Source organism: Octopus bimaculoides, chromosome 13, assembly GCF_001194135.2.
Source record: "Octopus bimaculoides isolate UCB-OBI-ISO-001 chromosome 13, ASM119413v2, whole genome shotgun sequence".
NCBI lineage: Eukaryota > Metazoa > Mollusca > Cephalopoda > Octopoda > Octopodidae > Octopus > Octopus bimaculoides.
Window position 1 is genome coordinate 55306342 of NC_068993.1, and position 17905 is coordinate 55324246.

At 36.7% G+C, this 17905-nt stretch overlaps 1 protein-coding gene across 1 annotated transcript in view; it reads left to right on the forward strand.

Annotated features, from left to right (window-relative positions):
* The first annotated feature begins 3484 nt into the window (after window positions 1–3484).
* Window positions 3485–17905, forward strand: part of LOC106881563 (E3 ubiquitin-protein ligase HECTD3) — a 41114-nt gene continuing 26693 nt past the window's right edge. Inside the window, exon 1 of the mRNA XM_014932012.2 lies at window positions 3485–4533. Coding sequence (XP_014787498.1) covers window positions 4228–4533 — 306 coding nt within the window. The 5' untranslated portion in view covers window positions 3485–4227. The remainder of the gene's footprint in view (window positions 4534–17905) is intronic.

Genomic DNA, 17905 nt, shown 5'->3' on the forward strand with positions numbered 1-17905 from the left:
GGTGGTGGAGAAGGTGGTGTTGGTGGTGGTAACAATTTATTTAGGTCAAAGGTAACGAAGCTGAAATATCATATGGGAACTTAGAAAGTATTTCTGTTTATATAGATGTTGATAGGAAGAAGTAGGGGACATATCACATTCTTCTGTCTCTTGTCTTTCTTTAGTGTCCTATTTCTATGTTCAGGCTTTTATTTCATTTATTTATGTTTTATTCCTTCATTTATTCCTTCATTTATTTTTATAAGTAGCTGCTATAGTTGTTGTAGAAAAAGCAGAGAGAGGTGACAGAGATTGGGTTATGTTGGCAAGCAGTCTTCATTCCAATCGGTCAGGTGGTGTTTCTTTCTTGAAAAATGTCAATATGTGTTACAAGAGCAAGGTGGTAAGGTAGCAAGGTGGCGGAACCATTAGCACACCAGACAAAATGCTTAGCTGCATCTCTTCTGTCTTTACATTCTGAGTTCAAATACCCTCATGGTCAATGTTGCCTTTTTATCCTTCCTGGGTTGATAAAATAAGTACTAGTTGAATACTGGGGTTGCTCTAATTGACTTACTCCCCCCCCCCACCACTGAAATTACTGGCCTTACTATACCAATAACATCATCAACAACAGCAACAATTGTAGCTGTTTCTAATTTACACAAAATCCCAGTAATTTTGGTAGGGGAGGACGTTTTTGAGGGGACAGGACTAGTTGGTCTCTTCAACTTTCAGTTCTTAACTGGTGCTTATTGACCTTGTAAGGGTGACAGGCAAAGTCAACCTCGATGGAATTTTGAACTCAGAATGTAAAGATGGACGAAATGCCCCTAAACATTTTGTCTGGTGTGCTAATGGTTCCACCAGTTTGTCACCTTTTGTCATAATATTGATAAGGAGTTGCTGTGTACAGGTGCAGGAGTGGCTGTGTGGTAAGTAGCTTGCTTACCAACCACATGCTTCCAGGTTCAGTCCCACTGCGTGGCACCTTGGGCAAGTGTTTTCTACTATAGCCTCAGGCCAACCAAAGCCTTATGAGTGGATTTCATAGAGAGAAACTGAAAGAAGCCCTTCGTATTGTATATATATGTGTGTGTGTGTATATATATATATATATATATATATATATATATATATACACACATATATATATATATATATATGTATGTGTGTGTGTTTGTTTGCATGTCTGTGTTTGTCCCCCAACATTGCTTGACAACCGATGCTGGTGTGTTTACGTCCCCGTAACTTAGCGGTCCAACAAAAAAGAACGATAAAATAAGTACTAGGCTTACAAAGAATAAGTCCTGGGGTCGATTTCTTCGACTACAAGTGGTGCTCCAGCATGGCTGCAGTCAAATAACTGAAACAAGTAAAAGAGAGTGAAAAAGGTATCAATGAAATTTTTTCATATTTGCAATCAGGATGACAAATGAGAAGAACAAAAAGATGTAAAATATGAGAGTTTAAGTAGAATCAGATGTTTTAAAACAAATAAAAATAATGCAAAAGAATAATATATATTAAAAAAATAATAAAAAAAACATGAAGTGATATACGTGGTATACAACATTCTTTTCTACTCTAGCCACAAGGCCTGAAATTTTGGTGGAGGCGAGTCAGTCAATTAGATCAACCCCAGTATACAACTGGTACTTAATTTATTGACTTCAAAAGGATGAAAGGCAAAGTCGACCTCGGTAGAATTTGAACTCTGAACGTAAAGACAGATGAAATACCGCTGAGTATTACCACCCGGCATGCTAACGTTTCTGCCAGCTCGTCACCTTACATGGTATACAACATTAAAAAAAAGATGATGGTGGTGATGATGATGATGATGATGATGGTGATGATGATGATGATGATGATGATGATGATGATGATGATGATGATGATTATTCAATCTTCCTGATACAAGACATGCTTATGTCCCCAAAACTTAGTGGTTCGGCAAAATAAACCGATAGAATAAGTACTAGGCTTACAAACAGTAAGTCCTGGGTTTGATTTCTTCGACTAAAGGCAGTGCTCCAGCATGGCTGCAGTCAAACGACTGAAACGGGTAAAAGAGGAATTCATTTAAATTATTTCAGGTGTAAAATTACTGCAGATTGTAATGCATAAACATTGGTGCAAGTGTGACTGTGGTTAAGAAGCTTGCTTCCATGTGGTCTCAGGTTCAGTCTCACTGCATGGCACCCTGGGTAAGTGTCTTCTACTACAGCCCTACGCCGATGAAAGCCTTGTAGGTGGAAACTGAAAGAAGTTTGTTGTGTGTGTGTGTGTGTGTATCTTTGTTGTGAAACGTGATGTTTGTAAATGATCTCATGTTATTCACTTCCAGTCTACCATGAAAAACATGCCATACCTAGCTTGGAAGCAGTTAAAGAGTTGGCAACAGGAAGGGCATCTGGCTGAAGAAAACCTGCCTCAGCAAATTCTGTCTGACCCCTCTGCAAGCATGGAAAAGTGGACAATGATATTGATGATGATGATGATGATGAAACAGACAAAGCAGAGAATAAAATATCTATGACCAAGGCTCTGTGACAAAAAAAAATCCCCTACCTGCCCAAAATGGAGGTGATATCAAGGGTTGTTGTGATTTTTATAACAGAAATAACAAAATAACAGCCCCCCCCCACACACACATACACAGGCGCACAACCATCGTGTCTTTTATTCAGGTAGAATGTATTTATAACTAAAATATCCAACGTGTACTCTCTATGTCACTGTTTAAGCTACAAGTCAGCCCTTATTCAGCAGACAAATAAGGATATTCCAGCTGCAGGATATCCTTTTTATTTCTATTCAGACAGTATATCTAGGGTTATGCTATGCAATGTATCTATTTATATTTAAAACAGTAAAGTTCACTTTGGTGGAGATTTAATAATTATTTTTAGTAGGTCAAATAACTCTGTTGGCACCCATTAAAATTTCCTTTTATAAGTTGGGTGTGTCTATGTATTTTCAGATTGCTCCTATAGCTTTAAAAGTATATATACATGCTTTAAAATAGTGAATTAATGATCTAAAAGGAGTTGAGAGTTAGAGGCGAGATGAACTTAAGGAAGTGGGTCCAGCTAGCTGAGAGGAGCAGAGACTGTAGTAGTAGAAGTGAAGGAAGAGATAGAGAGAGGATACAGCACTGTTAGGCATCAGAGTTTGCACTGATGAATGAATGTTTGTCCTCTGTGGCGAGAGGCGTCTTTCTTTTTGTATGTTAGAAGGAGGTTAGTGTAATAAACTGACAGACTGGCTGTATAAGTGTGAGTGTGTATGTGTACGTTAAAGAAAGAGGGAGAGAGAGAGGTGTGAGCGACCACTTTCCCGCTTATAGAATTATTATAACACCCATAAAAGTCTGAAATAATACCTCTACAATTACTACCACTTATATCAACACTACTGTTGCTACTGCCCTTCGCTTTTCTGGGCCTTTTCTACTTTGGATGGGCGGCGAAAGAATCGTTTGACCTTAGTGGAATTTGACCTAGATGACATGTTTAAACAAGTTTGTTAGGCGGGGCGTCATTTTTATTGTATCAGGTTTAAAGTAGCAACGCGCACACCCACAAGCAACACATACAATTTTACCTTTTAATTTAAAAATCAAAATTTTAAAAAAGAGGATCTTGATGCGAAAATCTAGGCATCAAAATAAAATAAAGTCTGAAGACATTATATCATTAAGAGCTCCAATTTTTATTTTATTATTATTAATGATGTTACACAGTTGAAGACCGGGTCTTCGGATGTTCCTATGTGACATTCCGAGGAATTTTGCTCAATTTTCTCCGAGCTTTTCCCTTTAACTTTAAGTAGGAAGAAGAGAGGTAAAAACCTGTATTATTTTTTGGTCGTAATATGAAGACATTGTAAAATGGATCGTGTCAATCTATTGTTATTTATATTTCCCATAAGTTAAAACGAGAATACAACTGCAAGTTCGAAGCAAACGTAATACGAAAGTACAACTGATAATGTGTTAGCTCTGCAGGTGTGAAACGAGAGAGTTACTCAATCACATGGGAGTCGAGCAAATCTATTTATTAACTGTTGGGGACAGTCAACACAAATAAAGACCCTTCAACAAAATCTTCTCCTTGGTAATTCATGAATCGAGGCCCCTATTTTTATTCTTTATTTATCTATTTTACTTCCAGCGTGTATGAATTACTCTAGTTTATCCTGGTGGTTCGGTGTTTGGGTGTGAAAGTTCGGCTCTCGCGTACAATGGCAGACGGCCTGAGCAGCTTGTTGGCCCGCATCCGCTGCTTGAATACATGTATCCAATGTCTCAGACAAACCCGTCCCTTGCCCGACAGCCTGTGTTATGTTCCCAGCCAGCTGGAGTACAGGTGTGTACGGTCAAGAATCGTTGACAATGACAAGAGTCCATTCTGTTCGGTGGACATATATACCAAACCAGACCTCAATAGTGACAAACTTCCTTTCTCGGAAGAACTTCTTCTTTCTCGTGTTGTCGCCTCTGGTCTCGAGTTTTGCAACTCTCAAGGAAGGTGGATTAAAGTTTTAAAGGTATTTATTAATTAGAATCTCTCTCCCCCACCCCTTCTCTTTCTTTATCTCGTATACGTATAATCCGCAAACTGAATAAGTGTGTGTACTTTGATAGGTTGATTCCAACGTTTCAGCTGGACCCGTCTTTCTCGGCCCTGCTCGAAGCATTAGAATCAATTTCTGCCAAGGCACATACACATTTGTTTTAGGAATTGCATTAACTATGTTTTTGTCGACCAAAACCATGTCTAGTTTCCTGGGACTCGAATCTTTTTCCTTTTTTTTTTTATATTTGATATACATATTTGTCATATATACGTTTACCATTTCAGTTTGTAAATAATCTTTTAACTCTTTTTACCAATCTGAAATCGAAATGTTTTTATTTCGAGGTAAGTATGTAAAATATTTTTAAAAAACCCATCAAACAGTCGCAGCTTGGATGTGAGTCTCGCGACAGCAGTTCGTGACCCACCACAGGTACTCTACTGTGTCTGGATACAATTTAATTCGTCGTACCCAGTAGTAAATCGATACGATGGGAGGTGCGATCAGCTCGCTATAATCCGGTACAGTTAGAAAATGTGTCCGTACAGTACATTGTGTGGTGTTGTAGTTGTATGAGTATGTGGAAGATAAGTGTGGCAGTCAAAGCATACGTGGGAGAATGGCAGTATGGGCATGTTGTGTGGTGTGGTAGAGTTGGGGTCTGATTTGTCGTGTGACAGTGTAGGCATGTGGTAGTGTAAATGCAACCGGCTGAATGGACATGGTGTGTGGATTCTTGGCATGTGGTATGGTAATGTAGTGTAGCAGTCTTGATATGTTGTGTGGTATGGTTGTTTAGTGTGGCATTCAGGGTGCAACTTGTGTGGTCATGTACAGTAGACTGGTAAGGTTTTATGGTTGTAGAAGTGTTGCAAATTGGGCATGTTTTCTTGATGGAGTAGTGTGTAATAAGATAGCCTGAGCATGTGGTGTTGTTGTCTATATATGGTGTAGTGATATAGTGTAGCAGTCTGGACATGTGGTAGTCCAGGTATGTCATGTGATTGGCATAGCAGGGTGGTATTTGGGTATGCTGTGTAATAATTTAATTGCAATGTAGCAATCTGGGAATTTAATGTGGTAGGGTGGTGTAAAGGCTTCAACATGTGTAATGTGATAGTCTGGTTATGTGATGTGGTGGTGTAGAGTGGCAGTTTCAACATGTGGTGTTGTGTATAGTTGGCATGTTGTATGATGTGGTCATGCAATGCAGGGTTTTTTTTAGTTCTAGAAATCACCTCAAAGAAGGACCATAGGCCACTTTTGGTATAAGTGAAAGAACTAATAAAAGATGGCAATAAAACACTTGATGAATGATTTAAATGAATATTAATATATGAATTGATAAAATTTTTTAAATGACAGAAACTGCCAACATTAGTTACCTGAACTTATTGAGATCGATATCATATTGTGCTGAAGACAAAGGTTATTCGTGAATTCAGATGTTCTAGCAAAAATCTTTGTGCATGCAGCTTCCAGTATGTCTGTGACATATCCTTCAAGCATAGACGCAGTTTGCTAAATTTGCCAAAGTGAATTCTGATGGGAAATTTCTAGATTGGTAGAATCAGGGAACAAAGCTCAAATGAAAGTAAAATTTTATAAATGTTAGAGTAACTGGATTGACAAAAAGAGCTCATTACCAACTAGACTCTCCATTTAGTTCTGCAAGTTATCAAGAATAGACAGTACTGCATTGTTGGTGGATCTAGCTCTTGTAGAGATCCAGTAGATCTTCAGTTACAAATGTTCCTGAACAATAGACTAAAGTCATCATGCAGGAAATTAGGAAACTCAGCTGAAATTAAATGTGAATGTAAGGTTTAATAATTTCTGCAAACGAAGAGACTCCTATTTCAATGGATATCAATCCAGTCCATTGAAAAATCCGGAATTTCTCAGTGGTAGTAGAAACATATTAGATCATTTTTGTGGAAGATCCCTGGGGTACACCTGCAAGGATTTTATCAATATCAGAGAACTAGCTTTTGATAGCAACTTTCTGACTACCCCACCTGACCATATTGCATTACACTGCACTAAACCACATCATATACAACACACTACACAATATCATAATTAACAATACTGCATCACATTGTATCACACTGCACCACATTTGTCCACATCGCATTACATCACGCTAGACCAATTCACATTGCTCCAAACTAGACCACATTACAGTACGCCACTGCAAACCACATCACTCCACCACAAAATAGACCACATTACATTACACTGCATTAAAGCACATAACACTAAACCACATTGCATTACCTTGCATTAGACTACATCACAATGCACCACAATGGAGCATATTACATTACACCATTCTGGGCCACATCACACTGCACCACACAAGACCACATCTCATCAGGCTGGACCTCATTGCCTTACACCACTCCAGGCCACTTCATATCACACCAGCCAGACCACATTACCTTGCACCACACTAGCCCACATCACATTGCACTGTAGTCGACCACGTCCCTCACCATATCACATACATTACATCTTGCTGCACTTCACACAATTCTACACTGCACCACATGACAAGACTCCACTCTACATCACGTAACATGTATTTCTATAAGTCCTCAAAAAATAACACCTACACAATATGAGGAAAGAAGTAGTTCATTACCACCACAATTAATCTTATTGCTCCTAAATACACCACATCAGTACACATACATACCTTACAAAAACTAACTACAACTCCTCCTCAGTTAACACTTCTCCAGGCATACGGCTACCACTACTACATGGCAAGTAATTATTCAGCTTTCTTCTAAAAATTTCCTTATCATTCTAACAACAGATTCACAAAATTAAAAAAAAAGACGAAACAAAACAAAACATTTGCACAAACATCAAAAGAGCTCAGAAACAATTTATACAGAAAAATAAATCCATATCACTAAACTCAACAGCATAACAATCACTAACATAGACACTGTCGTAGAGACATCCAGCAATACCACAATCCACTAACATAGATTGCTAAAGTAAACACCTCCAGTAACACCATAGTCACAATGTAGATGTTGCAATACTTTAATTCAATAATTTGTCAGTCACCAACATTTTCAATACAGTGCTTATATTCAACAATACTACAATCACCAGAATAGCTACTGCAGTATATAGATTTGACAAAATTACTGTCATCAATCCTCCTCCTCATCATTTAACGTCTACTTTCCATAGCAGCTGGCAAACCGGAGAGCCACACCAGGCTCCAATTGTCTCCTTTGGCATGGTTTCTACAGCTAGATGCCCGTCCTAATGCCAACCACTTTACATGGCACCAGTATGGCTGCTTTTTATGTGGCACCACTACAGACACGACACCAGCACAAGGTGCGTATTTTATGACACTAGTGGAGATGCCGAGTTGCTTGGAAGAATAAAACCCTCTCCACTGAGAGAGGGAACCGAGGGAAGTGGTTGTGAGCCAAGTGAGAATAGAAGGACAAAGATAGTTGCCTTACTATAGAAGGGAAACAATGTCACTACAGGACATGCACGCATTCAACATAATGTCACCAATGCAGTATTATACAGGGTGAAATGGCTAAATTGTCGCTATCTTATATTTTTAATTTCATGCATGCACATTGTTTCTTTTTGATTTTGTTGACTACAGGGGACAGTGCAATCTAAGGACTTGTACTGAGAGTGATAAAAAGCAAACATCCAGTCAACATCATGGTGTTTGGAGTGATCACTAGTGATGGCGACGTTATGCCTCCATTCATCTTCCCACACAGCCTATGACTCAACATGGAGGCCTACATCAAGTACCCGGAGGAGATAATGCTGCCCTGAGTCAAGAGGGTGGTTGCTGGAAGTTCAACACTTCTGATTTTGGTTGGTTGGTTTGAACATGTTCAACACAAACTAGGTGTAGTTTTCATAAATTTCAATATTGATAGCTATTACTCAAGTATATATATTTTTTTTACTAAATAAGGCCTTAATGTTTGCAATGAAAATGTCTTCTTTAACACATAGGGATATTGATATTATTCTAGGTGCTAGACACTTAGTTATACAGTTTGATAAGAAATTATGGACCAGGAAAGACAGAACTAATAACTTTGATTCTACAGTGGGATCCAGCAGCTCTGTGCAAGTCACAGATCTCATCAGAATATGTTTATTGCACGCCTTACAGCATAATTTCCCTGATCTTAGGTAATTTGTACCAAGATGATGCATTGTTTATATTTCCTAACACTACTAAAGTGTATATTGAAAAGTCAAGGAAGAAATGAAAATTTTCTAGCAACTCTGGACTAGGAATTAAAGTAGAAAATAATTTTAGGATAATCGATTTCTTCAATGTCACCTTGGACCTTAACTATGGATTCTTCTATCCATACTACAAGATAACTGTTAATTTAATTATATAAATCACTACTCCAATTACCCTAGAAGTATAATTAGTTTTATAGTAAATGGGGTCTCCACTAAAATTTGTTATTTATCAGCTAATGAAAATATCTTTAGGCAGCATTCTCAGTCTTCTAATGAGGTGCTCAATATGGCTAGTTACAAGGAGAAAATTACATCTAAATCTAGAGAACCCCTTAACAGTAATGGAGTAAGCAACCATACTATTAGTTCTTCTAAATGTAATTCTGCTAACAACATTATCAAGAATATTATTAGTAATAATACCAGGAATATTAACAACAACAACAATAATAATAATAATTGTAATAATAGTAATAGTAACAGAAATGCTCATAATTATCTGATGATAACATGATGAATAGGACATAAGCTGAAGGTGCTTGCAGTACAAGCAACAGTAATAAAAGTAACAGTACTGATACTAATAAAACTGGTGATAGTTGTTATAATAATAATAATAATAATAATAATAATAATAATAATATCAACAACAATAATAATCCTTTTTACTACAGGCACAAGACCTGGAATTTTGAGGAAGGGGGCAAGTTGATTACATCGACCCCAAAATCCAACTGGTTTTTACTTTATCGACCCTGAAAGGGATGAAAGGCAGAGTCACCCTCAGCAGAATTTAAACTCAGAATGTAAAGGCAGATGCAGTGCTAGTAAGCATTTTTTCTGGCATGTTAATGTTTCTGCTGGCTTGCTGTCTTAATAATAATAATTATAGAAATACTAGTGATATTAATAGCATTGGTAATAATAATAGTGACAGAAATAACAACAATAATAATCATGAAAATAAAAGAGTATTTGTACCTGCCAAAGAAGTAGTTGACAGATATTACATAAAAGTGATATATTGTGGTATAACCCTTCATGATCTACAAATATTGTGACATAACCGGCTAGGAACTTTTTCAGTATTTTGGAAAAAACACTTCCCTCCATCTAGCAGATATAGTAGAATCTTTAACAAACACAAGATTAAGCTCTCTTTTTCTACCATACTTAATCTAGCCAATCACATTGGTGTTATTTATAAGAATTCTCCCAATAATAGTAATAGCATAAACCCTTACAGGGATGGAACCCAAACCCACTCTATCCATTTTGACTTCTACTGTACTTTCCAACACTCATTCAATATGAGGATACAACATTAATATTAGTGAATAAAAGTGGAGGAACTGATGATGAAGATAATCCTTTCTAATATTGGCACAAGGCCTGCAATTTTGCAGGACGGGTCTAGTCACATTGATCCTAGTGCTTATCTGGTACTTATTTCATCAACCCTGAAGTGTTTTGCCCAGTATGCTAATGATCCTGTCAGCTCACTACCATAATGATAATAATAATGAAAACAATATTAATAATGATAATAATTACAGTAATAATAATACAGATGCTGTTGATTGGGTTAACATTGATATTAACTATAGAAATAGTGTAAGAAATATCCATCATAGGTGTAAGAATTTATGTAATAATATTAATTATATTAATTTTGGGGGAGGAGTAAGTTGATTACATCAGCCCCAGTGCTCAACTGGTACTTATTTTAGCAGCCCTGAAAGGATGGAAAGTCAAGTCAACCTCAGTGGCAGTTGAATTCAGAATGTAAAGGCGAACATATAATAATAATATCAGCTATAATAATAATACTAGACATATTGGTATTAATAATTGTGATAATGGTTATGGTAATAATTATAACTGTAGTAGTAGTAGTAATAATAATAATAATAATAATAATAATAATGAGCATAATCATTTTGGAGCACTGGGGAGACTAAATGATGCTTATACTTCCAGTATGAATTTTGGTAATGTAAGTGTTGATGGCATGACTAATGCGCATAATTCTTCTGATTATGACTGCATAATTGTATGAATTATGTAACCTTTCAATATTCTCATCCTGACATTAATTAAATTATGTAACTGTAAGAAGAGAATTTCTTGCTCTCTAGGAAATAAATGCCTAACCAAAAACTGTATATAAGTGTCGTATTAGAACTAGTCTGCATTCATTCACTTATGTGGGTTTCACTTCGTCCATTTTTAAAGTAAGATTATGTAGTCATCTTCATATACTTAGGAGGAGAGATACAGCAAGAACAACACTCTCCATGAAGGTCTAGGACTTAAATGACGAAAATGTCAACTTTTATCTGATGTGAAACATTGCTAGACGCACTAAACCAATTGTTAGTGGTAGATATGGTTGCAATTTCTGTTTAGAATTGTTGGAAATCTTAAAATATATGGTGAAATTATTAATGGATCAGGTGAAATAAAGATCAGATACCTACATTCTATCCATAGAACTTTCTTATGCTTTAAACCAATTCTATAAAGTCTTCCTTGAGTGTTGGATATGTATCTATTGGAAATATTAGTTCTGTTTTTTTTTTCTTTTCTGTTATTTTCTGGCCTCTCAGCTTGTGACTTCTTTGCAACTAAATAATTGATATCTGTAAATTTTAGTGCTGGTTCCATGTGACCCATACTGGTGTCACATATAGAGCACTCATACTGGTGTTGCATGAAAACCATCTGTGTTGGTGTCACATATTAAGCACTGTTGCTGGTGCCACATAAAAAGCATCCGGTACACTCTGTAAAGTGGTTGGTGTTAGGAAGGGACATCCAGCTGTAGAAACCATGCCAAAACAGACAGTTGGAGCCTAGTGTAGCTCTCTGACTTGCCATCTCCTCTCAAAATGTCCAACCCATGCCAGCATGGAAAGCAGACATTAAATGATGATGATATACTAACAAATTTGTAAATTTATATCTTTGACACTGCTTATTGAACCCCAGTGCTCAACTGGTACTTATTTTAGCAAACCTGAAAGGATGGAAAGCCAAGTCGACCTCAGTGGCAGTTGAACTCAGAATGTATACCAACAGTATTCTCTCTATTTGGTTTATCCTATTTTGCTTCTGTTATTTCTTTCCTCTCCCTTTTCTCTGAGTTTTCACAGGAAACTTTCACAAATTTGTGGCTTTCCTTAAGTTTATTCTCCCTGAATTATAAATTAGCTGGACTTCCCTTAGTTCAAGTTGATACTCTATAAGCTCTGTAATAATTAATCAGAGCATTTTTATTAAGACTAATTAAGTGAACGAATAAGTAATGCTGGAATTTATTAGCCATGCCACTCCTTAATGTAGTTAACTTTAAAACAATATAACACTGTAAATGAGTTCTTTTTTTTTTTTTTTTGAGGAGAGTTGGCAGCTCTGTTCTTTGAACATGTTTTAATAATGTCAAATGTTGTACTTGGCACCTGCTATCCACTAGTATACAAACATGCTCTGCCACTACCAACCTTCATGAATGAGATTACTAAGTTTAATGACATCTATAACTGTTCTTTAATTCTCAACCTCATTCTGCTATCCACCACCTACATTGTTTGACAGTTTGTAGTCCCACCCAATTTACATTTCATAAATGTTGGTAATTCTGATTAGAAATTTTACTTGTTGGTGATCTGTTGATCAATCAGCATATCACTGCTTGCTTGTTTACTTGGTTAACCTGATGAGTTGAGAGTCGCATAATATTGTGTAATCCTGTGGTATGGCATCCCTGACTATACTATGCTTACAATAAAATCTCTTAACAAAAACAATTGTAGCAGTACCACATAACCCATTCATCTGCTTTTACTATACATACATATATATATATATATATATATATATATATATATATATATATATATATATATATATATATATATATATATATATATATATATATATATGTATGTATGTATGTATTCAACCAACCCACTGTCACCAGTGTAGACACTTTAGTACATTTATTCAACTTGCAATCACTAACACTACAATATATACTGTTAACAAATACATCAGTTACCAACATTAGTGTATATACATTTACCAACATTGCAATCACCAATATAGACACATTCAACAGCACACCACAGTCACCAGTATGGACACTGCACAGCACATATTCAGCAACACCACAATCACCAATGCAGCTTTACCTAATTCAACTGCCCAACAATCACCTACATCAACATTACTATACATATTTCTGCATCATTACAATCGCCAGCATAAAGACTGCAATATTTAGATTCAACAATATCTTAAACTGATGCTGGTGCCACGTAAAAAGCACTCTGTACACTTTGTAAAGTGGTTGGCATTAGGAAGAGCATCCAGTTGTAGAAACCATGTCAAAACAGACGATGGAATCTGGTGTGGCTCCTGACCTTGCCAGCTCTTGTTGCACCCATGCCCACATGGAAGATGATGCTAAATGATGATGATGACAAACACCAAGAGAATATAATAGTATATACATTCAACTCTACCAATCTTACCAACATACATATTTTAACACAGTATCCTCAGCAAAGTTACAACCTGCAATACATGCATCCATCTATGCTGCAATCACCAATATAGGTGCTTCAGTGCATGTGTTATAAAATTATTATTGTAATTTATGGTCAGAGAGCTTTATTGTGTAGTTTAGTTGAAGACAGAGATCAGCAGGATAAAATGATTTGATTGGCTACAGTTGTGTTCTATAATGGAAAACTTTCTTTGGCAGCACATAACCAGAAATTAGCATATAATGAACATGCTGGAAAAGTAGCTGCTTCAATTTTCTTGTTAAATTTTCAATTCGGTCGAAATAAATTGTGTTTTCGTTTTTCTACATTTCAAAATGAACATTTTCATTTTAAATGTTTTGCCTAACTTTTCCTCTATAATTTTTGTACATGCCTTTCTTAAACGCTATAACTCTGTTATATTTAAACTCAGAATATTATTTAAATGTTTAACTGTCCCATGACTTGTTTCCATATTGGTTATTTCCTCTTCATAGTTTATATTTTACCTCTTCGAAATCAGCTGCTACTAAATCATGTCATTTTCCTCCATTTGATGAAATATTTATAAATCAAGACACTAAACATGCACAAGTTTCAGTTGTGAAAAACAGTGGCAAGCAATGTCTATCTATCTACTTATAAACAATGAATTGCTAATATAGTCTTGATGCCTGTCCATCTTCTAATATTGAAAATTTCATTTGAATTTTGACTGAATTACTGAGATGAGGAATTATTATTATACACTTCCTTCCTTGTAAAATGGGTTAGTGGCCGGAAGGGCGTCCAGCTGTTAAACATTGTTTCAACAATACATATTTGTGTAACAATGCTGGCACGAAAAAAGAAATAGATGTTAAACAAACAAATGAACACACTGATGGATTCAGATTAGTTTCTTCACTTCATCATGATTGTTATGGTCACAGCATTTCAGCCATTGTACTTTCTAGTCTTCTTCAGTAGCCTTCTTGGTATCATAGGCCAAACCTTTATCAATTCCATGCTGATGGTAGATTGTTCTCATTCTGTTGTCATACTATGAATATTAATAGTTATTTCCTTATTCGCTTGCTTGTTCAGTTTCAACTAGAGAATATATTGCTTGGCTAACCCAGAGATTGAACTAATGCCCACTAACTAATCTACTAAACTTAACCCTTAATCTACTAAATTACTAATCTATCAAACTTAACCCTTGACACTTATATCTATTATACCATTGATTTATTATCTTCTCTACAAGCAGCAGTACTTGGTCTTCGGGTGAAATGCTTAACGGTATTTCGTCTGTCTTTACATTCTGAGTTCAAATACCACTGAGGTCAACTTTGCCTTTCATCCTTTCGGAGTCGATAAATTAAGTACCAGTTGCATACTGGGTTGATCTGATCGACTGCCCCCCCCCCACCAAATGTCGGGCCTTGTGCCTAGAGAAGAAAAGATTATCATTATCATTACCTAAAGTAGTATTGGTTTCATATTTTAGCTCAAGGCCAGCAATTTCAGAAGAGAGGATAAGTTGATTATATCAACCCCAGTATTCAACTGGTACTTATTTTATTGAACCCAAAAGAATGAAGGGCAAAGTTGACTCTTTGCAGAATTTGAACTCAGTACATAACAACAGATGAAACACTGCTGAGCTTTTTGCCCAGCACGGAAATGATTCTGCCAGCTGACCACTTGACACCTGAAATAAATATTCGTTATTATATTACATTATTTTACTCTTTTATTTGTTTCAGTCATTTAATCCTAGAACTTATTCTTTGTAAGCCTGGTACTTATTCTACCGGTGTCTTTTGCCGAACCGCTAAGTCACAGGGGCATAAACACACCAGCATCGGTTGTCAAGCAATGGTGGAGGAACAAACACAGACACACGAACATACACACACACAAGAAAAAAAACACGTACACACATGTATGTGATGGGCTTCTTTCAGTTTCCATCTACCAAATCTACTTACAAGGCTTTGGTCAATCCAAGGCTATAGTAGAAGTCACTTGCCCAAGGTTCCATGCAGTGGGACTGAACCCAGAACCATATGATTTGTAAGCAAGCTACTTACCACACAGCTACAATCACCTAAAATTATTACCTAATATATGTGTGTATGTGTGTGTAATCACAGGAATTCATAATATTTTAGACAAATTGCTAAATTGCTTTGAAATGATTCTTATAATCTTTGGTTGGTTCAGGAATATGGATTCTATTAGAATTGTTACATCAAGCTGAAGTTCAGAATAATGTCACATATTCTATGATGTTCTCCACAGAAATCTGTGTCTTTGTGAAAAATTTCAGTTACCCAATGGGAAAACTGTAACCAAACAACTTGGAATATACGCACATATAGTTACCTTATATATTAAGATAATCACTAATCCAGTGTCTTATAGGAATAATAGGATAGTGAACATAATGAATGCTATGAAATCATTGTTATTTGTAATATATCTTAGCTAAAAACTGACAGCCAGCAGTTTGCAGTAAATACAGACATGTTTATACTTGTACTTCAAATACTGAAGTTGATCATTTACATTGAATGAAATGACTTTTGGCAATTGTTTTTTTTACCACAGCATACATTCAGCAACGCCACAATCATAACATTTATATGACAGGACATACATTCAACAACTTAATCACCAATTTAGACTCTATAGTGTATACATTCACAACACCACACTCTCCTACATTATGTACATTCAATAGAACTACAACCACTAACATCATCATCATCATCGTTTAACGTCCGCCTTTCATGCTAGCATGGGTTGGACGATTTGACTGAGGACTGGCAAACCAGATGGCTACACCAGGCTCCAATCTGATTTGGCAGAGTTTCTACAGCTGGATGCCCTTCCTAATGTCAACCACTCTGACAGTGTAGTGGGTGCTTTTACGTGTCACCGGCACGAAGGCCAGTAAGGCGGTACTGGCAACGGCCATGCTCAAAATGGTGTATTTTACGTGTCACCTACACAGGAACCAGTCCAGCGGCACTGGCAACAATCTCGCTCGAATGTTTTTTTCATGTGCCACCGGCACAAGTGCCAGTAAGGCGACGCTGGTAATGATCACGCTTGGACGGTGCTCTTAGCGCTCCACTGGTACAGGTTCCAACACAATTTCAAATTCACTTCCCCAACAGGTCTTCGCAAACCGAGTTTAGTGTCCAGTGAAGGAGAGGTTGGCATGGGTACCAGTTGTTGAATTTGGTTCAATTTCGATTTCACTTGCCTCAGCAGGTTTTTGCAAATGGAGTTTAGTGTCCAATGAAGGAAAGGTACGCATAAGTGGGCTGGCTACACCCCTGGCAGAGGCCTCGGATTATGGTCTCACTTGGCTTGCCAGGTCTTCTCACGCACAGCAAATTTCCAAAGGTCTCGGTCACAAGTCCTTGCCTCGGTGAGGCCTAAAACATAGACACTAAATCACAAACATACAATTCCACAATAACTAATACGGCTGCTACAGGACATACATTTAACAACACTATATGCACTAATATAGATGTTACCACAGAACATATATTTAAGCCTTTAGCATTTAAACCAGCCTTATCTAGCCCAACTATTCTACCTGTCTTATGTTCAAACTAACCAGATTTGGCCTCTCACACCAACCCGACAATGTAATTCTAAAAATAAACCAACACACCATCGAAATCATGAAGCTATGAAATAATACATGATTATTTCCAGACAATTTGAAATCATAACTATTGCATTTGTCAGATTGATCTAAACACTCAAGGGTTAATGACAGCACAGTTATTTGCAGTTCAAATATTGAACAACACTTACCAGTCACCAGCAGTGTTGTGACAAGAAATATTTACTGAGAATCAAATTGTTTTATTTGGCACAAAAGATCAGCTCCAGAATTCAGTACATAGACTTGAGTGTGTGTCCACATTTATTGCACATGGCTGACTGTCAGCTTTCAACTAAAGTGTACCATAAGCGACCTACCTGCAACAGAAGTTATTATAATGATTTCATAGCACTTTAAAGATTGATTGGCACTTTCCAGATCCTTGATGAGTCATGAGGAAATTCAAGTCAACCATAATTTCATCTTCAATAACTGAATCAACATTGAACTGCTCTTGCTCACATGCTTGTTTTGCCTTGAACATGTCAGGATGGTGAATTGACCATGGCAGTCGATTCACCATCACCATTGTCATCATTTAACATCCATTTTCCATGCTGGCATGGGTTGGATGGTAGGGCAGGTGGCATGTCTTACTATGCCGGCATGCGTTTAGGTAAGACATGTTATAGCAAAAGGTGTTAACTATGGAAGCTTTAAACAGTTGAATAATATCCGAAAAATGACTCTTTTCAGACAATTATGGTCTCTGTTAGTGTAGGTTTTCATTCACATGCGTTAACTACAGCATTAGAGTGGTTTAGCTCTTATTTCTAGCAATGTAGGCGTTTCTTAAACCCTAGTCACATTTAGTGACAATCATAATTCTCGTTTTTGGTGAAACATTGCA